Here is a 26669-nt window from a genome sequence, read left to right as displayed (position 1 = left end):
TTGAGCTAAGTTAATTAATATTTACTGAGAAATTGGTTGTTTTCGATGCAAAACAGACAAACACGATTGTTGAAAAGAATAAAACGTTAAATGTATACTTTTTGATCTTATTTCAGGTCTTTTCTCTCGAAAACTCTCTCTTTCTCTGTTAAATGTTGAGACTGGTCACACAAAGCTGCCCAAGCCCGAAGATACCGGTAAAAATGTAACATTCCGTACCTGTAGAGTTGGTACAGAGCTTGATGGTTGTGCAGGCTGTCTTGGGATCCGCACCTTTAGCCAGGATTGACACGAGTTGCGGCGCGAATGTCATGCACTGTGGACAATAATTGTGAATGTATAACCATATTTTTGCCAAGCAGTACAAGTACGCCAAAACAACTCTCTTCTTAAAGCCCACAGCTGTTAACAGAATAAAATGACTTGAATTTTCAAGATAGGAGCAGAAAACTCACGGTGTCTTTGAGTGTGCCCGGCAGGTCGCCGCAGACTTTGTAGACGGTGGCGTTGATGGCGGCTTCAGTCTTGTTGTCCTTCAGGTACTGGTCCACAGTCTGCACCAACAGCTCACACAGCTCGCACGCTGGGCCCGCTGATGGAAGCTGGTAGAGAGTTAGATACAACTTCAAAAAGGATTTGAAAGCAGACAGGTAGGAAGAATAGTAAGACACTAACGTCGCTAAAGCCCTGTCCAGACTTGGACGCCGTTTTACGCTCTATGCGCCGCAGGCCGTTTTGTGCGTCGCGCGGGATTTGCCGAGTGGCCACACATCGACGATTCTTTTCACAACGCGGTATCAGTGGAGCGGGTCACCTGACAAGAAGGTTCAGTTGCATTCGACTACCGCGCCGCGAGTGGCTGACGTCATCGCTCTGGTTTGCTCTGATTGGTCAAATTTCCGTCGTTCTATGTCTGTGTCATAGAAATTAGAACACGCGCTATTCTTCTGCAAATAACGCTTGGCGATCATAGCACGCTGCGGCGCGCCGTTTTGAGCATAAGTCAAATGTGGACAGGGTCGGCCGGGAGTGTCTGGACAGGCCTTAAGGAATTTTGGCGTAACTCATTTTAGACAGCTCTTCAGCAGAAGGCCAAAACGGATCATTTTCATTATGAATACATGTTTATAGTTGTAATTGGTATGGATAGAAAGATAAAAGAATGTTGAATCACGTATTGTCCATCTATGTTGTTTAAGAGAATAATACGCAGATCCCAGGATGACGACGGTACTGTTTTTGTGACATAAATGTCTTTTAGCGAGGCGATTCTAATTTCTGATTTAGTTCAATGATATTTCTGATGCACGCGAATTTCTCTTCATCTTTTCTGGTGACATCTTCTTCTTCACGACTTCAAACATGTTCTATTTCTTTTTATCCAACTGCAAACAGGGGTACACAGGAGGACATGCAAAGGTTCAAGCAATAGCTCAAGTGTTATTTGGCGTATTTTTGTTATATATACTTGTATTCAAAAACTAACAAAAATACAGCCTATAATTATTCCATACAGCTGCAAGCAAAGACACGAAGTAATACACAAATCTTACTTGTACGGTTATCCTTCTCGCAGAGGCCATGCGTTCTGAAACATACAGTTTAGCACATGTAAGTAGCATGTCCTGAGGCATCGAAAATAGAAAACTAGGACTGTTGAAAAGAAAATTTGCAATTTGTACAAAAGAAAGTGTTACATGTATACCTTTTGTCTTTAGTTCTGCTGTTTTCTCTCAAAAACTCTTTTTCTCTCTCCGATTAAGCTTGAAACTGGACACACAAAGCTGCCCAAGCCCAAAGATACCAGTAGAATGTAACACTCCTTACCTGTAGAGTTGGTACAGAGCTTGATGTCAGTGCAAGCTGTCTTTGGATCAGCACCTTTAGCCAGGATTGACACGAGTTGCGGCGCGAACGTCATGCACTGAGGACAGTAATTGTCAATGTATACATTAACCTTTTACAAGCAGTGCAATTACTCTTAAAAGACACACTTTTCTGAAAGCCCACAACTGTATACAAAATAACATTCCTTTCAAAAAAGTAGCAGAATACTCACGGTGTCTTTGAGTGTGCCCGGCAGGTTGCCGCAGACTTTGTAGATGGTGGCGTTGATGGCGGCTTCAGTCTTGTTGTCCTTCAGGTACTGGTCCACAGTCTGCACCAACAGCTCACACAGCTCGCACGCTGGGCCCGCTGACGGAAGCTGGTAGAGAGTTAGAGACAACTTGAAAAAGGATTTGAAAGCAGACAGGTAGGAAGAATAGTAAGACACTAACGTCGTTAAGGAATTTTGGCGTAACTCATTTTAGACAGCTCTTCAGCAGAAGGCCAAAACGGATCATTTTCATTATGAATACATGTTTATAGTTGTAATTGGTATGGATAGAAGGATAAAAGAATGTTGAATCACGTATTGTCCATCTATTTTTTTTTAGAGAATAATACGCAGATCCCAGGACGACGACGATACTGTTTTTGTGACATAAATGTCTTTTAGCGAGGCGATTCTAATTTCTGATTTAGTTCAATGATATTTCTGATGCACGCGAATTTCTCTTCATCTTTTCTGGTGACATCTTCTTCTTCACGACTTCAAACATGTTCTATTTCTTTTTATCCAACTGCAAACAGGGGGACACAGGAGGACATGCAAAGGTTCAAGCAATAGCTCAAGTGTTATTTGGCGTATTTTTGTTATATATACTTGTATTCAAAAACTAACAAAATACAGCCTATAATTATTCCATACAGCTGCAAGCAAAGACACGAAGTAATACAAAAATCTTACTTGTACGGTTATCCTTCTCGCAGAGGCCATGCGTTCTGAAACATACAGTTTAGCACATGTAAGTAGCATGTCCTGAGGCATCGAAAATAGAAAACTAGGACTGTTGAAAAGAAAACAATTTGCAATTTGTATAAAAGAACGTGTTACATGTATACCTTTTGTCTTTAGTTCTGCTGTTTTCTCTCAAAAACTCTTTTTCTCTCTCCGATTAAGCTTGAAACTGGACACACAAAGCTGCCCAAGCCCCAAGATACCAGTAGAATGTAACACTCCTTACCTGTAGAGTTGGTACAGAGCTTGATGTCAGTGCAAGCTGTCTTTGGATCAGCACCTTTAGCCAGGATTGACACGAGTTGCGGCGCGAACGTCATGCACTGAGGACAGTAATTGTCAATGTATACATTAACCTTTTACAAGCAGTGCAATTACTCTTAAAAGATACACTTTTCTGAAAGCCCACAACTGTATACAAAATAACATTCCTTTCAAAAAAGTAGCAGAATACTCACGGTGTCTTTGAGTGTGCCCGGCAGGTTGCCGCAGACTTTGTAGACGGTGGCGTTGATGGCGGCTTCAGTCTTGTTGTCCTTCAGGTACTGGTCCACAGTCTGCACCAACAGCTCACACAGCTCGCACGCTGGGCCCGCTGACGGAAGCTGGTAGATAGTTAGATACAACTTCAAAAAGGATTTGAAAGCAGACAGGTAGGAAGAATAGTAAGACGTTAAGGAATTTTGGCGTAACTCATTTTTAGACAGCTTTTCAGCAGAAGGCCAAACCTGAGTATTTTCATTATGAATACATGTTTATATTTGTAGGCTACTTGGTATGGATAGGAAGAATTTTGAATCATGTAATGTCCATCGGGTTTGTTTAGAGAATAATACGCCAACATCCCAAGACGACGACGATACTGTTTTTGTGACATAAATGTCTTTTATCGAGGCTTATTCTCCTTTTTGATTTAGTTCAATGATATTTCTGATGCACGCGAATCTCTCTTCATCTTTTCTAGTGACATCTTCTTCTTCACGACATCAAACATGTTCTATTTCATTTTATCCAACTGCAAACAAGGGTACACAGGATGACATGCAATGGTTCAAGCAATAGCTCCAGTGTTATTTGGCGTATTTTTGTTATATATACTTATATCAAAAACTAACAAAATACAGCCTGTAATTATTCCATACAGTTGCAAGGAAAGACACGAAGTAATGCAACAATCTTACTTGTACGGTTATCCTTCTCGCAGAGGCCATGCTTTCTGAAACATACAGTTTAGCACATGTAAGTAGCATGTCCTGAGGCATTGAAAACAGAAAACAAGGACTGTTGAAAAGAAAACAATTTGCCATTTGTATACCAATTGTCTTTATTTCTGCTGTTTTCTCTCAAAAACTCTTTCCCTTTCTCCGAGTAATCTTGAAACTGGACACACAAAGCTGCCCAAGCCCCAAGATACCAGTAGAATGTAACACTCCTTACCTGTAGAGTTGGTACACAGCTTGATGTCAGTGCAAGCTGTCTTTGGATCCGCACCTTTAGCCAGGATTGACACGAGTTGCGGCGCGAACGTCATGCACTGAGGACAGTAATTGTCAATGTATATGTCGTGCCGAATTCACGTAATTGCCGATTTCGCGTAATCGGCAAAACGCTGCCCAATACGTGAAATCGGCAGCGTTTTGCCGAAATCGCGTAAAGGCTTCTAAAATGTGCCCATTTTGCGAAATCGGCAGCCACTTTTTGGTTTTAAAGTTCTCAAATGCCTGTGATATCATCACACTTAGACAACTAGATACTCGAATGGATAGATATTGCAATAATTAATAAGTTATCGCAAGTTATTGCAGAAAGTGTAGTTTTCGTGCATTTCCGGAGTTATGCTCGACACAGACCAACATAGACCATAAAAAACATAGTAGGGAGGTAAAGCAATGTTAATGCAATGTTCTGGTGACACAAAAAGTAACAGACTTGCTGTCGCTTTTGCGAAATGGGCACATTTTAGAAGCCTTTCCGCATTTTCGGCAAAACGCTGCCGATTTCACGTAATGGGCAGCGTTTTGCCGATTACGCGAAATGGGCAAAAAATGTTGCCGATTCCGCGAATTCGGCAATTCCGTGAATTCGGCACGACATATACATTAACCTTTTACAAGCAGTGCAATTACTCTTAAAAGATACACTTTTCTGAAAGCCCACAACTGTATACAAAATAACATTCCTTTCAAAAAAGTAGCAGAATACTCACGGTGTCTTTGAGTGTGCCCGGCAGGTTGCCGCAGACTTTGTAGACGGTGGCGTTGATGGCGGCTTCAGTCTTGTTGTCCTTCAGGTACTGGTCCACAGTCTGCACCAACAGCTCACACAGCTCGCACGCTGGACCCGCGGACGGAAGCTGGTAGATAGTTAGATACAACTTCAAATAGGATTGGAAACCAGACAGGTAGGAAGAATAGTAACATATTTTTTTTGTGACATACATTTCTGTGAGCGAGCCGTTCTCTGATTCTTGCTTCAGAACCATGACAGAAATTGCGTTATAGAATTTTTCTGATGAACACGAATTTCTCTTATACTTTTCAGGCAGTTTGTTTTTCACGAGTTCAAACGTCTTCTTGTATAGTTTCCATTCTTCTTCGAACACGTTTAAATAGCAGGACACGTAATGCACTAGCTCAAGTGTTATTTGACGGAGTTTTGTGATACATTTCTCCACAAAAACTAGATAAATACAGTCTATAATTATTCCATACAGCTTCAAATAAAGACCAACACAAGTACAAGCATCTTACTTGCACGGTAATCCTTTTTGCCGAGGCCATGCTTTCTGAAACAAATAGTTGGTCACAATTAAGTAACATACTCTGGGACATCAGTAGATTTCTGGGTGGACTGGGTGGCCGAGTGGTAACGCACTTGCGCTCGGAAGCGAGAGGTTGCGAGTTCGACCCTGGGTCAGGGCGTTAGCAATTTTCTCCCCCCTTTTCTAACCTAGGTGGTGGGTTCAAGTGCTAGTCTTTCGGATGAGACGAAAAACCGAGGTCCCTTCGTGTACACTACATTGGGGTGTGCACGTTAAAGATCCCACGATTGACAAAAGGGTCTTTCCTGGCAAAATTGTATAGTCATAGATAAAAATGTCCACCAAAATACCCGTGTAACTTGGAATAATAGGCCGTGAAAAGTAGGATATGCGCCGAAATGGCTGCGATCTGCTGGCCGATGTGAATGCGTGATGTATTGTGTAAAAAAATCCATCTCGAATATGTGCGCGATATAAATTGCATAAAAATAAAAATAAAAATAAAAATAAAAAATAAATCCCTGCGCTTAAAACTGTACCCACGGAATACGCGCGATATAAGCCTCATATTGATTGATTGATTTTCAATACGAAACAGAAACCATGACCGTTGAAAAGAATACAATTTGCAATTCGTAAAAAAGAAAGCGTAATATGGATACCTTTCGTCTCTATTCCAGGTCATCTCTCTCTCGCTCTCGCTCTCTCTCTCGCTCTCGCTCTCGCTCTCTCTGTTAAATGTTGAGACTGGTCACACAAAGCTGCCCAAGCTCCAAGATACCAGTAGAATGTAACATTCCGTACCTGTAGAGTTGGTACAGAGCTTGATGTCAGTGCAAGCTGTCTTTGGATCCGCACCTTTCGCCAGGATTGACACGAGTTGCGGCGCGAACGTCATGCACTGTGGACAGTAATTATCAATGTATAACCATATTTTTCCCAAGCAGTACAAGTGCGCCAAAACAACTCTCTTCTGACAGCCCACATCTGTTAACAGAATAAAATGACTTGAATTTTCAAGATAGGAGCAGAAAACTCACGGTGTCTTTGAGTGTGCCCGGCAGGTCGCCGCAGACTTTGTAGACGGTGGCGTTGATGGCGGCTTCAGTCTTGTTGTCCTTCAGGTACTGGTCCACAGTCTGCACCAACAGCTCACACAGCTCGCACGCTGGGCCCGCGGACGGAAGCTGGTAGAGAGTTAGAGGCAACTTCAAATAGGATTTGAAAGCAGACAGGTAGGAAGAATAGTAAGACACTAACGTCCTTAAGGAATTTTGGCGTAACTCATTTTAGACAGCTCTTCAGCAGAAGGCCAAAACGGATCATTTTCATTATGAATACATGTTTAGGCCAAAAAAAAAAAGGTCTGTTTACGGTAACCCGACCGACCCTATTTTTTTCGCGCGACCCTAGACTTTTTTTTGGTATTTGGTACTTGTTTTTTTTGCAAAATAACGTAAAAATATGGTTTTTTGGAGGGGAAAAAAAAAACAAACAAAAAAACAATCCCGACCTACCGACCCTATTTTTTTGGCCTATGTTACCGTAAACAGACCTTTTTTTTTGCCTTATAGTTGTAATTGGTATGGATAGAAAGATAAAAGAATGTTGAATCACGTATTGTCCATCTATCTTTTTTTAGAGAATAATACGCAGATCCCAGGACGACGACGATACTGTTTTTGTGACATAAATGTCTTTTAGCGAGGCGATTCTAATTTCTGATTTAGTTCAATGATATTTCTGATGCACGCGAACTTCTCTTCATCTTTTCTGGTGACATCTTCTTCTTCACGACTTCAAACATGTTCTATTTCTTTTTATCCAACTGCAAACAAGGGTACACAGGATGACATGCAATGGTTCAAGCAATAGCTCAAGTGTTATTTGGCGTATTTTTGTTATATATACTTATATCAAAAACTAACAAAATACAGCCTGTAATTATTCCATACAGTTGCAAGGAAAGACACGAAGTAATGCAACAATCTTACTTGTACGGTTATCCTTCTCGCAGAGGCCATGCTTTCTGAAACATACAGTTTAGCACATGTAAGTAGCATGTCCTGAGGCATTGAAAACAGAAAACAAGGACTGTTGAAAAGAAAATAATTTGCCATTTGTATACCAATTGTCTTTATTTCTGCTGTTTTCTCTCAAAAACTCTTTCCCTTTCTCCGAGTAATCTTGAGACTGGTCACACAAAGCTGCCCAAGCCCCTAGAGACCAGTAGAATGTAACACTCCTTACCTGTAGAGTTGGTACAGAGCTTGATGTCAGTGCAAGCTGTCTTTGGATCCGCACCTTTAGCCAGGATTGACACGAGTTGCGGCGCGAACGTCATGCACTGAGGACAGTAATTGTCAATGTATACATTAACCTTTTACAAGCAGTGCAATTACTCTTAAAAGACACACTTTTCTGAAAGCCCACAACTGTATACAAAATAACATTCCTTTCAAAAAAGTAGCAGAATACTCACGGTGTCTTTGAGTGTGCCCGGCAGGTCGCCGCAGACTTTGTAGACGGTGGCGTTGATGGCGGCTTCAGTCTTGTTGTCCTTCAGGTACTGGTCCACAGTCTGCACCAACAGCTCACACAGCTCGCACGCTGGGCCCGCGGACGGAAGCTGGTAGATAATTAGATACAACTTCAAATAGGATTGGAAACCAGACAGGTAGGAAGAATAGTAACATATTGTTTTTGTAACATACATTTCTGTGAGCGAGCCGTTCTCTGAATCTTGCTTCAGTACCATGACAGAAATTGCGTTTTAGAATCTTTCTGATGCACACGAATTTCTCTTATACTTTTCAGGCAGTTTGTTTTTCACGAGTTCAAACGTCTTCTTTCATATGTTCCATTCTTCTTCGAACACGTTTAAGTAGCAGGACACGTAATGCACTAGCTCAAGTGTTATTTGACGGAGTTTTGCGATACATATCTCCACAAAAACTAGATAAATACAGTCTATAATTATTCCATACAGCTTCCAATAAAGACCAACACAAGTACAAACATCTTACTTGCACGGTAGTCCTTTTTGCCGAGGCCATGTTTTCTGAAACATATAGTTGGTCACAATTAAGAAACATACTCTGGGGCATCGGTAGTTTTCAATACGAAACAGTCTCTCTCTCCGGTCTCGATTTTGATATCACTGTCGAAACAGACCAATAGCAGAAGATATCATCACACAGTCAGTCAATGTTAGATATAAAAAATTATTGCTAATTCTCTGGACATTTTGTATTTACTGTAAAGAAATTACAAAAGTATTTGTCTCAGTTTTGGCTGTTCCATATCCCTCCGTCTGATTATTTCTTTTTGTTCACTCTTTTCTTATACTTTTCAGTATTTCAAAATGTCTTTTATTTCAAAAAGTCTTTAGTCACTTGCTCAACTAAATTCTGGGATCATTACATTTTCATATATATTTGTTTGGTTTTAAATTTAGGTGTTTTTGTTTTTGAAGTGGGGAAGTAATAAAGAGGTCGTCGATATCAAAACTGATATCGACAGATGTCGTCGATATCACTTTTGCACTGAGCTCAGTTTTGCCCAATTGACCAATGGAAATCCACGTAACATTTGAAATAGCAATATTCAGAAATATTAAATTCTTTGCTACATATGTCAAAACCCTTTGGGGCTGAATAAAGAAAGAAATAAAGGCACCGTAAGTCTCCCGTAAACCATCACAGATACTGTCAGGCTTTTACACTCAGTATAAACACCCTTTCATTTAAACACTCACCGCTTGAGAACATCCCAGGTGCCCTCCGTTAAGAGCGAGCAATTTTCAAAGAATTTATTTTTGCTTGGTTTATCTTACCCCTGAGAAATCGTGAACCCGTGTGATCCAGTTTCCCTTTTTCACAATGTAGTCGTCAGTTTGTGATTTCAATGCGACTCGCTGTAAGCTTATCTGCAATAGCACGTTATTATGTACCTCTGAATCTAAACGCAACAAACGGCTGCGATTCACACGAACTCTAGAGATGGCCTTCGACTGTTCCGAGGAACTGGCAATAGGCATAACCGTCGTCTGGTACGAGAACCACGACCTTGCGTGACCCTGCTTCCGGGCTTTTCTTTTTTCAAAGTTTTCAAACTTCGAATTGTATTGATCTTGTCTTGATGAAAAAAAGAATTATTTTATGATTTAAGAATGTTTGTGTAACAAGCTGTACATTTATTATTTAGATTTTAAAAGTTAGGTCTAGTGCCAAAAGGCACCATCCGATTGTCTGATCAGACAATCCGCAAAATTAATTCTTTGAAAATTGCTCGCTCTTTACGGAGGGCACCTATGATGTTCTCAAGTAGTGAGTGTTTAAATGAAAGGGTGTGTGTACTGTGTGTAAAAGCCTGACAGTATCTGTGTTGGTTTACGGGAGGCTTTCTGTGCCTTTAACTAACACGATACGCGCATAACTCGTCACAGCTCACGCCTAGGCGACCTAAGTGTGGGTAGCAAAATGGCCGCCACGGCGCCTTCCAGTCAGTTTGAGTATGTCACGTTAAACAAAACCAGTGCCTACACATGTCCATTACCTTCTGTTAATATGACATCAAATTAACCGAATACCACTTTGTTACACACATTTGGTCATTTAGCTTTATAGAATCTTTACTGACAGATCACTAGCACTCCTGTCGTTTACATTCGAAAATATCTACTGACAGATTTCTCGTTTACTTGTATTCAGTCTGTTGACCAGAACTCTGAACGGTACTGCTATCGGAAAGAAGGCAAATCCCACCTGTAGAATTGGTACAGAGCTTGATGTCGGTGCAGGCTGTCTTTGGATCCGCACCTTTAGCCAGGATTGACACGAGTTGCGGCGCGAACGTCATGCACTGTGGACAACAATGGTAAAATGTCACGCACAATCATGTCATTTTAGCGTTGAAAATTAATGACGATTTCCATTTAGATTCAGAATAATTTAAGCAACAAACATATAATACGTGTATTATGTGCAAACGGACAACACAAACTCACGGTGTCTTTGAGTGTGCCCGGCAGGTTGCCGCAGACTTTGTAGACGGTGGCGTTGATGGCGGCTTCAGTCTTGTTGTCCTTCAGGTACTGGTCCACAGTCTGCACCAACAGCTCACACAGCTCACACGCTGGGCCCGCGGACGGAAGCTGTTAGAGAGTTAGGAAAAAGGATCATCAAGCAGAATGTTGTAAAGAGGAATACCCCTCACAGAATGTTGTAAAGAGGAATACCCCTCACAGAATGTTGTAAAGAGGAATACCCCTCACAGAATGTTGTAAAGAGGAATACCCCTCACAGAATGTTGTAAAGAGGAATACCCCTCACAGAATGTTGTAAAGAGGAATACCCCTCACAGAATGGATAAATACCCAGAATACGGAGATTCTGGTTTATAAATACCCGAAGAATATCTGAACGTACTTGTAAAGTAACAAAAATTACACCACAACACTGACCCCAAGTGTAGTTATACACTATGGAAAAAAGCTAAAACCAAATACTCTCGTCATATTTAGATCGAAAGAAAAACGCTTATATGAGCTATTCTCTTTTTCTATTGATTGTCGGTTATCATTTGTTGGCCCGTCCACTCCAAAGATATCTAGGACGACATACTGGTGAATGTTGCGTTGTGTCTATTATTAAACGTTTGGACAATTTCTTGTTTGTCGGTATTTTCTATTTAAACATATACTCTTAATGGTGCACACAGTCACTCAGCTGAAAAACAATCTTAAACATTCAAAAAGTAGCTGATCAAAATATGTTATACATACAGCGTTCAACAACGAAAACAGACTAAACAAAATTAATTAGTATAACGTATAATACTTACATGAACATCAGTCTGCCTCTGGGAAGTCCTGATTTCTGAAACATATGGTACATTACATTAGACAGCTCCTCTAATTTAAAGCACACTCAGACTTTGTCATCATGACATAAAAGCGCAAGAACAAACCCACACCTTTAACCAAATGATGAACGAATACTGAATCAGTGCCAATGAATCAGCCTAGTAGGTCTTTCTAACTTCTGCTTTAAAAACCTGACCTCTGTGTGCACTGTTACTATCAATGAGATATTGAAGTTACCTGTAGAGTTGGTACAGAGCTTGATGTCAGTGCATGCTGTCTTTGGATCCGCTCCTTTAGCCAGGATTGATACGAGTTGCGGAGCGAACGTCATGCACTGTGGACAGCAATGTAAACTTGTCACACACAATCATGCCATTTTAGCATTAAAAGTCAATGACATTTTCAATTTCGACTTACAATTATTTCAAGCAACAACTAAATGCTAGGTGTATGTTCTGGAACGGTCAGGAGAGACTCACGGTGTCTTTGAGTGTGCCTGGCAGGTCGCCGCAGACTTTGTAGACGGTGGCGTTGATGGCGGCTTCAGTCTTGTTGTCCTTCAGGTACTGGTCCACAGTCTGCACCAACAGCTCACACAGCTCGCACGCTGGGCCCGCCTGGAAGCACAGAGAGTCAGAAGTTTTGCAATGCACTATTAGCGCTGGTGTGGTCGATGATCGCTCTTAGCTCCAGCGGTTCAACATCAACATCATTCATACCAAATACTCTCGTCATTATCAGATCGAAAGAAGAACGCTTAAATGAGCTAATTTATTGTTCTGTTGATTTTCTGCTTATCATGTGTTGGCCTTTCCAACCCAAGGACCTCGAGGCCGACATACTTATGGGTGTTTCATTGTGTCAATGATTAAACGTTCCGATCATTCAATTTTTTTGTTTGTTGATTTCGTATTCAAACATTCACTTTTAATGCTGCAAAAAGTACCTTAGTTGGAAAACCACCTCGTAAAATGCTTTAATTTAGACCAAAAGATGTTATGCGTACACCGCACAAAAGCACAACCAGACTGAACATATAACGCATATTACTTACTTGAACGTCAGTCTGCCTCAGGGTATTCCTGGTTTCTGAAACATATGGAAAAGTACAAACGAGAACTTCTCTAAATTACAGCCAACTCAGACATTCTTTTCATAACAACAACAACAAAACACGTTTAGCCAAAGTATGGACGAATACTGAATCAGTGCGAGAGAAACAGCCCTGTAGCTCTTTTTAACTTCTGCTTCGAAAACTTTAACTCTGTGTGCACTCTAACTATAAACGATATAGTAAAGTTACCTGTAGAGTTAGTACAGAGCTTGAGGTCGGTGCAGGCTGTCTTTGGGTCCGCTCCTTTAGCCAGGATTGACACGAGTTGCGGCGCGAACGTCATGCACTGTGGACAGCAATGGAAAACACATCACACACAATCATGTCATGTTCAATTTCGACTTAACATTATTTAAAGCAACAAATAAATGCTAGGTGTATGTTCTGGAACGGTCAAGAGAGACTCACGGTGTCTTTGAGTGCGCCCGGAAGGTTGCCGCAGACTTTGTAGACGGTGGCGTTGATGGCGGCTTCAGTCTTGTTGTCCTTCAGGTACTGGTCCACAGTCTGCACCAACAGCTCACACAGCTCGCACGCTGGGCCCGCCTAGAAGCACAGAGAGTCAGAGGTTTCGCAATGCACCATTACCGCTGTGGTACTCGGTGATCTCTTTTAGCACCAGTAGTTGTGGACATATTCGCCTGAACTTTGTTTTAGTTTACGCCAAATTTCAGGCGAATCGGTGAATAAACTTGGGAGTCATAAGCGATCAAAGTTGCGACCAACAGATAGAATGCCGGACACAACATCTTTTTTTAAATATAGATGTTAGACAAATCCTCTCGGATTGACCGTAACGCTCAGGAAATATATCTATATATATACTTACTTTGTCTAGGAAGGTCTGTATCGCTCATCTTATGCCTGTCTTCTATGTCCACAATATTTGAAAGATGTAATATGACGCTTGTGATTATCAGTAGTTTATTTTCTAGTTTTCCTGACGGAAGTAGGAAATAAAGGAGAACAAATGTTTGGCAATTCTGGGTTGAAAGTAATTAGGAAATCGACTCCAAACAATTTATAATTATTCCTTCAACAAACTACGCACAAACAACATACAAAACACCCGAGGATATCCTTTCCAGATCGACATACGTTGAATCGTACTAACCTCAAGACCATTAACAGGCGGCTGGAGTTCCTCAGCAACCTCAGGCTCTGAAATCAAAAAAAATCGAAGTGATACAGGCAAAAACAGATGAAATGTGCTCAAATTTGTCTCTTGTCTTGTTTGCAAAAACCTCATGGAATTAGAGTTTAATTTTTGTGTGTGGTAGATGCTTACGATAGATTGAAGCAAAAACATAAAATGGTCATCTTCAAAACAAAACTTCTGCCAGGTAGCCAAAACAAATGCCTTTTAGATCGTACAGAATTGCAATAACATGACACAGGGAGTATTGATTAGCAGAAGTACAGAAAATGCCACAGTATTTTTTAAGAGAAGTTTACAATGGAGGAAAGAATGACAATGTGTCCGATATAAAAGTTTGGACAGAAAAGTCGTTTTCTCGTGCAATCTTGATTTTGGTACGTCAGCCTTTGCTGCCTAAATGAAAAGAAAAGAATCAGATTACATGACTGTTTGAGATAAAAATAATAAAAAAATAAAAAAAAGTATTCTATTGTATTCTTACCAAACAAAGTAAAAAATACAAAAGACATAGGACGAGATATCCCCACTGACACTCTACCAGGACGGTGCCGGTACCCCCAATTTTATTTTCTGGGGAGTCAAATAACCTCTCAGCGGAACTTCAGAGGGTCCCAAGACCAGAAGGACGACACAAAGCGTTAATTTGTCATAATGGTTTTCTAAGAAGGGAAGGATGTGGCTCACCGGTCGAACAGACACCAATGTTGGTGCAGGCTCCCACAGGGTCCACGCCATGCACGATCATATCCACGACCATAGGCGCGAACGTAATGCACTGAAAGCACCAACATTTCATATTTAACAATTCAAAACCTCAACACAAAAGGGGAGTAACTCATTATTGCATGGTTTATGTTTAATGAAGCTTGATAAGTGTTAACTCCCCTTAAAGTGAAAACACATATCTAGTACCTACAGCGTACCTAACGTGTACCTTGTAGGCGTGGCTTAAGTTTGAAGAGTATGCAAATGAGAGATACCTATTAGATACCTAATTGTACCTATCGTGTACCTATTCAACAACTAATAGACACCTAGGGGCGGAGCTAATTTGCATATCATAGTTACCAAATTGGAATACCTATTCGGTACTAATTCTTACTAGGAGATTACACCAAACATTTCCGTTCGCTGCTATTAATCGTTGGTCGGGTTACCGTTAACAACACTTTTATCTGAATGTCGTTCGTCTATAACTGAGAACCCGAGACAAGTACATGTACACAGTTCTGAATTTTTACTAATTTGGGACTATCAGTCCAACACACTCATGAAGCCAAGGTAAAAACAAAGCAGCACTCACGGTATCCTTGATTGGTTCTGGCAGAACTTCACACACTTTGTACGCTGTGGCGTTGGCCGCAGCAGGGCTGGTTTTGTTCTTGGTCAGCGCGTCCACGGTTTGGACCAGGAACTCGCACAGCTCACATGTCACATTGTTCATTTGTGCACGCTGAAAATGAAGGACAGGAACACTGACTGAATGATACCTGTTTGATAGTGGTTAAAACATTTGTTTATTAAATCATCTTTATGTATTCATATTTAACATTTAGGAATAGTCTCCTGTCCGCCCAGCGACCTTCCCCTTGACCCTGCTTGTGACCTCGATGTTTTTTGCCCCCGCAAGGGGTACGGTACTCTCTAAGCACCCAAAACCTCAAAGAGAGATATAACTGGCGGAAACCTTCCTATTGTAGTCTCCTGTATGACGACTTACTAGTGCCAAAACCTCATAATTGTAATTATCAAGGGAAAATTAGTAATTTTCCCTTAATAATTACCATTTTCACGTGTTAATTACTAATTTTTCCCGGAAAATTACTAATTTTTCCGGAAAAAAATTACTAACTTTCACCTTCTAATTACTAATTTTTAGTTTTAGCTCACTTCCTGACGGATTGCTAGTGCCAAAACTAAAAATTAGTAATTTTCCCGTGAAAATTAGTAACTAACAGATGAAAACAGTAACTGACAGCGTTAATTAGTAATTATCACGTGATAATGGGTAACACCAGGTTTTGGCACTAGTAAGCCGTCATACTCCTGTCCGCCCAGCCGACCTTCCCCTTGACCCTGCTTGTAACCTCGATGTTTTTTGCCCCCGCAAGGGGCACGCACCCAAAACCTCAGAGAGATAACTGGCGGGAACCTTCCTATTAAACAACAAGATTTAAGCTTGTATTGGTGATCCAAAATAAACGGAAGTGATATATTTTCCCCGGCCAGACTGTGTCAACCTATTTTTAAAATCAAATGCTTACAAAATATATGATCAAATAATTATACAAAATTAAACGACAAGGGAACAGATAAAGTATTTTCGAAATATTCAGACCCGACTTCCCAAGCACTGGGATAATAAAGAAATGAAAATGACCAAATATTTTGTTTAAACGAGACACACCTTATTGTGCATGCCATTGACAGTTCCCCTTCTGTTTCTGTAGCTTTAAAATGTGTATAGTCTGTACAAACCATCATATGAACAGCCGTGGGGAGCGACCTCTGTGGAACAGATAGTTTCCCTTTCTTGGGACACAACTTCATGGCTTCACACATCTCAGTCTGGAATGAACACACAGCATACTTTTTGTATGTGAATCGTCGAATAAAAATCATTGCTTTCAGTTTTAATTGAATATAATCAACAGTACATTCTCGAAAAGTTTGAGAAAGAACAGATAGAGAGAGAGGGAGAGAGAGAGAGAGAGAGAGAGAGAGAGAGAGAGAGAGAGAGAGAGAGAGAGAGAGAGAGAGAGCGAGAGAGAGAGAGACAGACAGACAGACAGGGAGACAGAGACAGTGAGATAGACAGACACTACATTGGGGTGTGCACGTTAAATATCCCACGATTGACAAAAGGGTCTTTCCTGGCAAAATTGTATAGGCATAGATAAAAAAATGTCCACCAAAATACCCGTGTGGCTTGGAATAATAGGCCGTGAAAAGTAGGATATGCGCCGAAATGGCTGCGATCTGCTGGTCAATGTAAATGCGTGATGTATTGTGTAAAAAAAAAATCCATCTCACACGGCATAAATAGATCCCTGCGCCTTGAGTCCGAGTCTGGAGATACGCGCGCAATATAAGACTTCATATATAAAAACAGAGAGCGAGAGAGACAGAGATAGAGAGAGAGAGAGAGAGAGAGAGAGAGAGAGAGAGAGAGAGAGAGAGAGAGAGAGAGAGAGAGAGAGAGAGACTGAGAGAAGAACAAATCCACCCACCCAATCACCCCCCCCCCCACACACACACACACACACCCACACACACAATGCATGTACCCCACACACATTTTAAGCGGATTATGTTTTTTTTGTGTGTTAAATCACACATATAAACATTTCATGTGCGAAGACATTGCAATATCACCATTACTGATGTTCGTCTCCAGTTCACTACTTTTAAATAGACGATGCTCGTAAATGTCACTGTCGGGTTTCTATGACCCGGTTGTGCAAGAGTAAATGCACTTGGTTTTAGTGAGTCAAATTTTGCCACGTGACATTTGGAGCCAATCATTAGCATTGGGTGTGATCGAAGCAAGGTGCCTGCCAAACGGTTGTGTGACGTGTCTAGTGTGTTGGCGAAGTGTCTTGTGCTTGTCACTTCTCGCTTTCAGCCCTCACCGCTGGCTAGCACCGTCTGTCCTTTTTAGGACAATGCGAAAAGAGAGCAGAATGCGTCAGTCTCTCCTGCCAGTACAATAACCTCTCCACAACAAGCCCTATGTAGTGCCTCCATCGCGGCGACAGGCGTAAACTGGGTACCGCAAGGCCCCAGGCTAGACTACAAGGACTCGGAGGAGGTTGGCCCCTAGACGTGCGGCATGCGGGCCCACCGGTGTGTGGAAACGCCCAGGTGCCCACGAACCAACCTCCAGCTATGGGTCAAATAGCCGGGCAGGATAGGCTCGTCAACCCTGGCAGGCAGCTATCCTAAGAGAAGACCACTCTGATTTCAAAACGAGGGTAGAGGAGGCTCATCATCCATGGAAGGAAACTCGTCTAGGAGAAGGAAAACTCCGAAATGAAACCCACGCAGTCCCTCGAAGACGGAACGGCACTGGCCTTTTTTAGGCGGGGAGCAGACCGGGTGCCTACGCTACCCTCGACAAATGGTTGTGTCATCAACGAAGCAAGGTGGATAAGGAGCACTTGTTAAAAGCTTGCCTTACTAAAAAGAGTTTCACTCGTCCACAACCACTACAAACCCGCTAGAGTTATTTCCAAACATCGTGTATTACGAATAGGTGTCTAATTTCTCACCTGTCCAAAAGCAGAATGCGCGGCACGTGCACACATGTCACAGGTCATCCGAGACCACTGCACTCGACCAGGGCCTGTTTCAAACGAACATCTTAATTATGACTTACAATGAGACACAGCTGAAAGTGGCATAGACACATACAAATATATTCCCTCGTTATTACACCCCCGGTATAGGGGTGTGTATAGGTTTCGGTCGATGTGTTTGTTTGTTTGTTTGTGTGTTTGTGTGTTTGTGTGTTTGTGTTCGCATATAGATCTCAAGAATGAACGGACCGATCGTCACCAAACTTGGTGAACAGGTTCTATACATTCCTGAGACGGTCCTTACAAAAATTGGGACCAGTCAAACACACGATTAGGGAGTTATTGGTGGATTAAGATTCTACAAGGACTTATAGAGAAACATATTCATGGTCAAAGGGAAATAACCTTCTCAGTTGGTGGCAGTGAGAATGGGTGCAGTGAGAATGGTTATTTCCCTTTGACCAACGGGGGTGTTTTTCCTACCTCGAAGGAATTTCTTGTTTTTGTTATTTTCTCTTTCATTGAGGTTCCTTTACATCGATGATTTTAGTTTGATACAAATAGTTATTATTCAATTTACTGAATAAAAAAATAAACCGTGACAATTCCGACAGACAAATGCACAATCCTAACAGACACATGCACAACTTCACAAGACAGCTCCAACGGTCCACATGACAAATACACAATTTCAAAAGACAAATGCACCCTCCCACAAGACAAATCAACAACTGCACAAGCAATATGCACAATTCTAAAGACAAATGCACAACTCTTCAAGACATATGCACAATTCTAAAGACAAATGCACAATTCTATAGACAAATGCACAACTCTTTAAGACATATGCACAATTCTATAGACAAATGCACAACTCTTCAAGACATATGCACAATTCTAAAGACATATGCACAATTCTATAGACAAATGCACAACTCTTCAAGACATATGCACAATTCTAAAGACAAATGCACAACTCTTCCAGACATATGCACAATTCTAAACACAAATGCACAACTCTTCAAGACATATGCACAATTCTAAAGACAAATGCACATCTCTTCAAGACATATGCACAATTCTATAGACAAATGCACAACTCTTCAAGACATATGCACAATTCTAAAGACAAATGCACAACTCTTCAAGACATATGCACAATTCTAAAGACGAATGCACAACTCTTCAAGACATATGCACAATTCTAAAGAACAATGCACAACTCTACAAGACAAATGCAATGTTCCAAAAGACAAATGCACAACTCCACATGACGAATACACAATTCCACATTACAAATGCACAATTCCACAAGACAAAAGCACAATTCCAAAAGACAACCTCAAGTTTACAATGGAGGAAAGAAGGACAATGTGTCCGATATAAAAGTTTGGACAGAAAAGTCGTTTTCTCGTGCAATCTGTATTTGGTACGTCAGCCTTTGCTGCCTAAATGAAAAGAAAAGAATCAGATTACATGACTGTTTGAGATAAAAAAAAAAAAAAACAAGTCGCGTAAGGCGAAAATACAATATTTAGTCAAGTAGCTGTCGAACTCACAGAATGAAACTGAACGCAATGCCATTTTACTCGTAGCATCGTCAGGCCACCGCTCATGGCAAAGGCAGTGAAATTGACAAGAAGAGCGGGGTAGTAGTTGCGCTAAGAAGGATAGCACGCTTTTCTGTACCTCTCTTTGTTTTAACTTTCTGAGCGTGTTTTTAATCCAAACATATCATATCTATATGTTTTTGGAATCAGGAACCGACAAGGAATAAGATGAAAGTGTTTTTAAATTGATTTGGACAATTTAATTTTGATAATAATTTTTATATATTTAATTTTCAGAGCTTGTTTTTAATCCGAATATAACATATTTATATGTTTTTGGAATCAGCAAATGATGGAGAATAAGATAAACGTAAATTTGGATCGTTTTATAAATTTTTATTTTTATTTTACAATTTTCCGATTTTTAATGACCAAAGTCATTAATTAATTTTTAAGCCACCAAGCTGAAATGCAATACCGAACCCCGGGCTTCGTCGAAGATTACTTGACCAAAATTTCAACCAATTTGGTTGAAAAATGAGGGCGTGACAGTGCCGCCTCAACTTTCACGAAAAGCCGGATATGACGTCATCAAAGACATTTATCAAAAAAATGAAAAATATATTCGGGGATTTCATACCCAGGAACTCTCATGTCAAATTTCATAAAGATCGGTCCAGTAGTTTAGTCTGAATCGCTCTACACACACACACACACACACACACACACACACACACACACACACACACACACACACACACACACACACACACACACACGCACGCACATACACCACGACCCTCGTTTCGATTCCCCCTCGATGTTAAAATATTTAGTCAAAACTTGACTAAATATAAAAATAAATAAAAAAATTAAAAAAAGTATTCTATTGTATTCTTACCAAACAAAGTAAAAAATACAAAAGACATAGGACGAGATATCCCCACTGACACTCTACCAGGACGGTGCAGGTACCCCCAATTTTATTTTCTAGGGAGTCAAATAACCTCTTAGCGGAACTTCAGAGGGTCCCAAGACCAGAAGGACGACACAAAGCGTTAATTTGTCATAATGGCTGAGGTGGCCGAGTGGTAACGCACTTGCGCTCGGAAGCGAGAGGTTGCGTGTTCGACCCTGGGTCAGGCCGCAATTTTCTCCCCCCTTTCCTAACCTAGGTGGTGGGTTCAAGTGCTAGTCTTTCGGATGAGACGAAAAACCGAGGTCCCTTCGTGTACACTACATTGGGGTGTGCACGTTAAAGATCCCACGATTGACAAAAGGGTCTTTCCTGGCAAAATTGTATAGGCATAGATAAAAATGTCCACCAAATACCCGTTTGACTTGGAATAAAGGCCGTGAAAGGTGAATGCTCGCCTAATAGGCTACTGAGCTTTACTGGCCGATGTGAATGCGTTATATATTGTGTGTAAAAAAATGTCTGTTTGTCTGTCTGTCTGTAAAAAATTATTCCATTTCAAACGGCAGAAATTAATATGTAAGCGCCTAGGGCTATATCTAGATTAGGCGCATAAAAATGATCACAATAATAATAATAATAATACTAAGAAGGGAAGGATGTGGCTCACCGGTCGAACAGACACCAATGTTGGTGCAGGCTCCCACAGGGTCCACGCCATGCACGATCATGTCCACGACCATAGGCGCGAACGTAATGCACTGAAAGAACCAACATTTCATATTTAACAACAATTCAAAACCTCCACACAAAAGGGGAGTAACTCATTATTGCATGGTTTATGTTTAATGAAGCTTGATAAGTGTTAACTCCCCTTAAAGTGAAAACACATATCTAGTACCTACAGCGTACCTAACGTGTACCTTGTAGGCGTGGCTTAAGTTTGAGGAGTATGCAAATGAGAGATACCTATTAGATACCTAGTTGTACCTATCGTGTACCTATTCAACAACTGATAGACACCTAGGGGCGGAGCTAATTTGCATATCATAGTTACCAAATTGGAATACCTATTCGGTACTAATTCTTACTAGGGGATTACACCAAACATTTCCGATCGCTGCTATTAATCGTTGGTCGGGTTACCGTTAACAACACTTTTATCTGAATGTCGTTCGTCTATAACTGAGAACCCGAGACAAGTACATGTACGCAGTTCTGAATTTTTACTAATTTGGGACTATCAGTCCAACACACTCATGAAGGCAATAACAAAGCAGCACTCACGGTATCCTTGATTGGTTCTGGCAGAACTTCACACACTTTGTACGCTGTGGCGTTGGCCGCAGCAGGGCTGGTTTTGTTCTTGGTCAGCGCGTCCACGGTTTGGACCAGGAACTCGCACAGCTCACATGTCACATTGTTCATTTGTGCACGCTGAAAATGAAGGACAGGAACACTGAATGAATGATACCTGTTTGATAGTGGTTAAAACATTTGTTTATTAAATCATCTTTATATATTCATAATTAACATTTAGGAATAGTCTCCTGTCCGCCCAGCGACCTTCCCCTTGACCCTGCTTGTGACCTCGATGTTTTTTGCCCCCGCAAGGGGTACGGTACTCTCTAAGCACCCAAAACCTCAAAGAGAGATAACTGGCGGAAACCTTCCTATTGTAGTCTCCTGTATGACGACTTACTAGTGCCAAAACCTCATAATTGTAATTATCAAGGGAAAATTAGTAATACCATTTTCACGTGTTAATTACTAATTTTTCCCGGAAAATTACTAATTTTTCCGGAAAAATTACTAACTTTCACCTTTTAATTACTAATTTTTAGTTTTGGCTCACTTCCTGGCGGATTGCTAGTGCCAAAACTAAAAATTAGTAATTTTCCCGTGAAAATTAGTAACTAACAGATGAAAACAGTAACTGACAGCGTTAATTAGTAATTATCACGTGATAATGGGTAACACCAGGTTTTGGCACTAGTAAGCCGTCATACTCCTGTCCGCCCAGCCGACCTTCCCCTTGACCCTGCTTGTAACCTCGATGTTTTTTGCCCCCGCAAGGGGCACGCACCCAAAACCTCAGAGAGATAACTGGCGGAAATCTTCCTATTAAACAACAAGATTTAAGCTTGTATTGGTGATCCAACATAAACGGAAGTGATATATTTTCCCCGGCCAGACTGTGTCAACCTATTTTTAAAATCAAATGCTTACAAAATATATGATCAAATAATTATACAAAATTAAACGACAAGGGAACAGATAAAGTATTTTCAAGATATTCAGACCCGACTTCCCAAGCACTGGAATTATGAAGAAATGAAAATGACCAAATATTTTGACCTTCGCCGGCACTCGTTATCGACTACACACGGACGCACTCGTGGGTCCGTGCGGACCCAGAAGGGTTTTTGATTGCAAATATCTCCTAAACGAGTTGGAATTCTTTAATGAGCTTTTAGAAATGCCTCAGACACCTAAAAAGCTATCATCTCCTAAAAGCTCATTAAATTTCAGTGATAATTAATTAATTATACACGGTATTTGGAACAATTAAAATATTACGGGTCTGCATGGCCCCACGAGTGCCACGGAAGGGTTAGCACAATTTTCCTTCTTTGAGAAGTATGGGTCCGCACGGACCCACGAGTGCCTCGGAAGGGTATACACGCTTTTCCTTCTTTGAGAAGTATGGGTCTGCACGGCCCCACGAGTGCCTCGGAAGGGTATACACGCTTTTCCTTCTTTGAAAAGTATGGGTCTGCACGGCCCCACGAGTGCCTCGGAAGGGTATACACGCTTTTCCTTCTTTGAAAAGTATGGGTCCGCACGTCCCCACGAATGCTTCCGTGTGTAGTCTAAATTTGACCATTAATTAATTAATTAATTATCACTGAAATTTAATGAGCTTTTAGGAGATGATAGCTTGTTGGGTGTCTGAGGCATTTCTAAAAGCTCATTAAAAAATTCCAACTTGTGCATGCCATTGACGGTTTCCCTTCTGTTTCTGTAGCTTTAAAATGTGTATAGTCTGTACAAACCATCATATGAACAGCCGTGGGGAGCGACCTCTGTGGAACAGATAGTTTCCCTTTCTTGGGACACAACTTCATGGCTTCACTGACACACATCTCAGTCTGGAATGAACACACAGCATACTTTTTGTATGTGAATCGTCGAATAAAAATCATTGCTTTCAGTTTTAATTGAATATAATCAACAGTACATTCTCGAAAAGTTTGAGAAAGAACAGATAGAGGGAGAGAGAGAGAGAGAGAGAGAGAGAGAGAGAGAGAGAGAGAGAGAGAGAGAGAGAGAGAGAGAGAGAGAGAGAGAGAGAGAGAGAGAGAGAGAGAGAGAGAGAGAGAGAGACAGACAGACCGAGAAACAGAGAGACATAGAGAGAGACAGAGACAGGGAGACAGAGACAGTGAGATAGACAGACACTACATTGGGGTGTGCACGTTAAAGATCCCACGATTTACAAAAGGGTCTTTCCTGGCAAAATTGTATAGGCATAGATAAAAAATGTCCACCAAAATACCCGTGTGGCTTGGAATAATAGGCCGTGAAAAGTAGGATATGCGCCGAAATGGATGCGATTTGCTGGTCGATGTAAATGCGTGATGTATTGTGTAAAAAAAATCCATCTCACACGCCATAAATAGATCCCTGCGCCTTGAGTCCGAGTCTGGAGATACGCGCGCGATATAAGACTTCATATATAAAAACAGAGAGCGAGAGAGACAGATATAGATAGAGAGAGAGAGAGAGAAAGAGAGAGAGAGAGAGAGAGAGAGAGAGAGAGAGAGAGACTGAGAGAAGAACAAATCCACCAACCCAATCACCCCCCCACACACACACACATACACCCACACACACAATGCATGTACCCCACACACATTTTAAGCGGAGTATTTATTTATTTTTTTGTTAAATCACACATATAAACATTTCATGTGCGAAGACATTGCAATATCACCATTACTGATGTTCGTCTCCAGTTCACTACTTTTAAATAGACGATGCTCTTAAATGTCACTGTCGGGTTTCTATGACCGGTTGTGCAAGAGTAACTGCACTTGGTTTTAGTGAGTCAAATTTTTCCACGTGACATTTGGAGCCAATCATTAGCTTGGGGTGTGATCGAAGCAAGGTGGACGAGGAGCACTTGTTAAAAGCTTGCCTTACTAAAAAGAGTTTCACTCGTCCACAACCACTACAAACCCGCTAGAGTTATTTCCAAACATCGTGTATTACGAATAGGTGTCTAATTTCTCACCTGTCCAAAAGCAAAATGTGCGGCACGTGCACACATGTCACAGGTCATCCGAGACCACTGCACTCGACCAGGGCCTGTTTCAAACGAACATCTTAATTATGACTTACAATGAGACACAGCTGAAAGTGGCATAGACACATACACATATATTCCCTCGTTATTTTTGTTATTTTCTCTTTCATTGAGGTTCCTTTACATCGATGATTTTAGTTTGATACAAATAGGTTATTCAATTTACTGAATAAAAAAATAAACCGTGACAATTCCGACAGACAAATGCACAATCTTAACAGACACATGCACAACTTCACAAGACAGCTCCAACGGTCCACATGACAAATACACAATTTCAAAAGACAAATGCACCCTCCCACAAGACAAATCTACAACTGCACAAGCAATATGCACAATTCTAAAGACAAATGCACAACTCTTCAAGACATATGCACAATTCTAAAGAACAATGCACAACTCTTCAAGACATATGCACAATTCTAAAGAACAATGCACAACTCTTCAAGACATATGCACAATTCTAAAGAACAATGCACAACTCTACAAGACAAATGCAATGTTCCAAAAGACAAATGCACAACTCCACATGACGAATACACAATTCCACATTACAAAAGCACAATTCCACAAGACAAAAGCACAATTCCAATAGACAACCACACAGTGGCACGTACCAGCACAAAGGCCGATCTCCAGGCAAACCTCAGTGGGGTCCACGCCACGATTTAGGGCCGCTACCACCAGAGGGGCGTCCTCACGGCACTGGAAGAAAACAGAGAGTTGGTATTTGTTTCCCTAACTTGACATTCTTACGACTTATGGTTAGGTTGGGATCTTACGACTAAAAAAACCGGGTAGTTAATAGCCTGTCATATTGAAAACGCAACATGATCAATAACTGGTTGCTTGAAAACGGAAGGCAAGTGTTTTATAATTTGCTTTGGTTAATTAATTGGTGGAAGGACGATTAATGAATGAATACAAGGAGGTACAAATGGATGGGTAGGTGGATGTGATGGATGGATGCACAAGCTACAACAGCGAGAGGGGCAGGGAGGTAGACTCGGAGTTTGCATGGGCGGATTGACGGACAGAATGAACGAATGAGAGACAAAAAGACAGAAAGGTCGTGTTGTTATGGAAAACGGACTACACAGCGATAGGAGCCAGGAGGAAGGCACAAAGGATGGGTGTGGGTGGTTAGTGGATGGTGGATGGATTGCTGTATGAACTGGACTACTGACCACTGTGGGGCGGGGAGAGAGGCACAAAGGTTGGATGGTGGATGGATTGCTGTATGAACTGGACTACTGACCACTACTGGACTACTGACCACTGTGGGGCGGGAAGAGAGGCACAAAGGGTGGCTGGTGGGCGGATGGACTACTGACCACTACTGGACTTCTGACAACTGTGGCGAGAGGGGCGGGGAGGAAGACACCAAGGGTGGGAGTGGGTGTTGGATGGATGGACTACTGACTACTACTGGACTACTAACCACTGTGGCAAGTGGGGCGGGAGGAATGCACAAAGGGTGGGTGTGGGCAGTGGGTGGATGGACAACTGTAGAGACTGGACTACTGACCACTGGGCCGAGAGGGGCGGGGAGGAAGGCACACAGGTTGGGTGGGTGGAGTATGGACTACTGACCATGCACTACTGGACTACTGACCACTGTAGCGAGTGGGGCGGGGTGGTGGGAGGCACAAAGGTTGGGTGGGTGGAGTATGGACTACTGACCATGCACTACTGGACTACTGACCACTGTAGCGAGTGGGGCGGGGTGGTGGGAGGCACAAAGGTTGGGTGGGTGGAGTATGGACTACTGACCATGCACTACTGGACTACTGA

The 26669-nt window shown here is 41.5% G+C and overlaps 1 protein-coding gene across 9 annotated transcripts in view; it reads right to left on the bottom strand.

The window, feature by feature from the left end:
* LOC138958110 (uncharacterized) overlaps positions 1–26669 on the bottom strand; it is a 43952-nt gene that overhangs the window by 8728 nt on the left and 8555 nt on the right. For 3 of the 9 annotated variants that reach the window (XM_070329179.1, XM_070329176.1, XM_070329172.1), the window contains exons 6-41: positions 25493–25580; positions 24804–24877; positions 23563–23658; positions 21794–21943; positions 21177–21267; positions 18014–18087; positions 16221–16310; positions 15046–15195; positions 14427–14517; positions 13698–13744; positions 12992–13129; positions 12773–12869; positions 12524–12558; positions 11949–12086; positions 11707–11803; positions 11448–11482; positions 10612–10758; positions 10370–10466; positions 8630–8664; positions 8086–8232; positions 7854–7950; positions 7598–7632; positions 6644–6790; positions 6408–6504; positions 5593–5627; positions 5049–5195; positions 4280–4376; positions 4024–4058; positions 3301–3447; positions 3069–3165; positions 2792–2826; positions 2060–2206; positions 1828–1924; positions 1554–1588; positions 456–602; positions 220–316 (exon numbers count right to left, since the gene is read on the bottom strand). In XM_070329179.1, the coding sequence (XP_070185280.1) occupies positions 220–316; positions 456–602; positions 1554–1588; positions 1828–1924; positions 2060–2206; positions 2792–2826; positions 3069–3165; positions 3301–3447; positions 4024–4058; positions 4280–4376; positions 5049–5195; positions 5593–5627; positions 6408–6504; positions 6644–6790; positions 7598–7632; positions 7854–7950; positions 8086–8232; positions 8630–8664; positions 10370–10466; positions 10612–10758; positions 11448–11482; positions 11707–11803; positions 11949–12086; positions 12524–12558; positions 12773–12869; positions 12992–13129; positions 13698–13744; positions 14427–14517; positions 15046–15195; positions 16221–16310; positions 18014–18087; positions 21177–21267; positions 21794–21943; positions 23563–23658; positions 24804–24877; positions 25493–25580 (3409 nt within the window). The remainder of the gene's footprint in view (positions 1–219; positions 317–455; positions 603–1553; positions 1589–1827; positions 1925–2059; positions 2207–2791; positions 2827–3068; positions 3166–3300; positions 3448–4023; positions 4059–4279; positions 4377–5048; positions 5196–5592; positions 5628–6407; positions 6505–6643; positions 6791–7597; positions 7633–7853; positions 7951–8085; positions 8233–8629; positions 8665–10369; positions 10467–10611; positions 10759–11447; positions 11483–11706; positions 11804–11948; positions 12087–12523; positions 12559–12772; positions 12870–12991; positions 13130–13697; positions 13745–14426; positions 14518–15045; positions 15196–16220; positions 16311–18013; positions 18088–21176; positions 21268–21793; positions 21944–23562; positions 23659–24803; positions 24878–25492; positions 25581–26669) is intronic. The other 6 variants (XM_070329174.1, XM_070329175.1, XM_070329173.1 and 3 more) reach the window with 6 other exon arrangements.

Source organism: Littorina saxatilis, linkage group LG2 (genome assembly GCF_037325665.1).
Source record: "Littorina saxatilis isolate snail1 linkage group LG2, US_GU_Lsax_2.0, whole genome shotgun sequence".
NCBI lineage: Eukaryota > Metazoa > Mollusca > Gastropoda > Littorinimorpha > Littorinidae > Littorina > Littorina saxatilis.
This window is presented reverse-complemented; position numbering and strand designations above follow the sequence as displayed.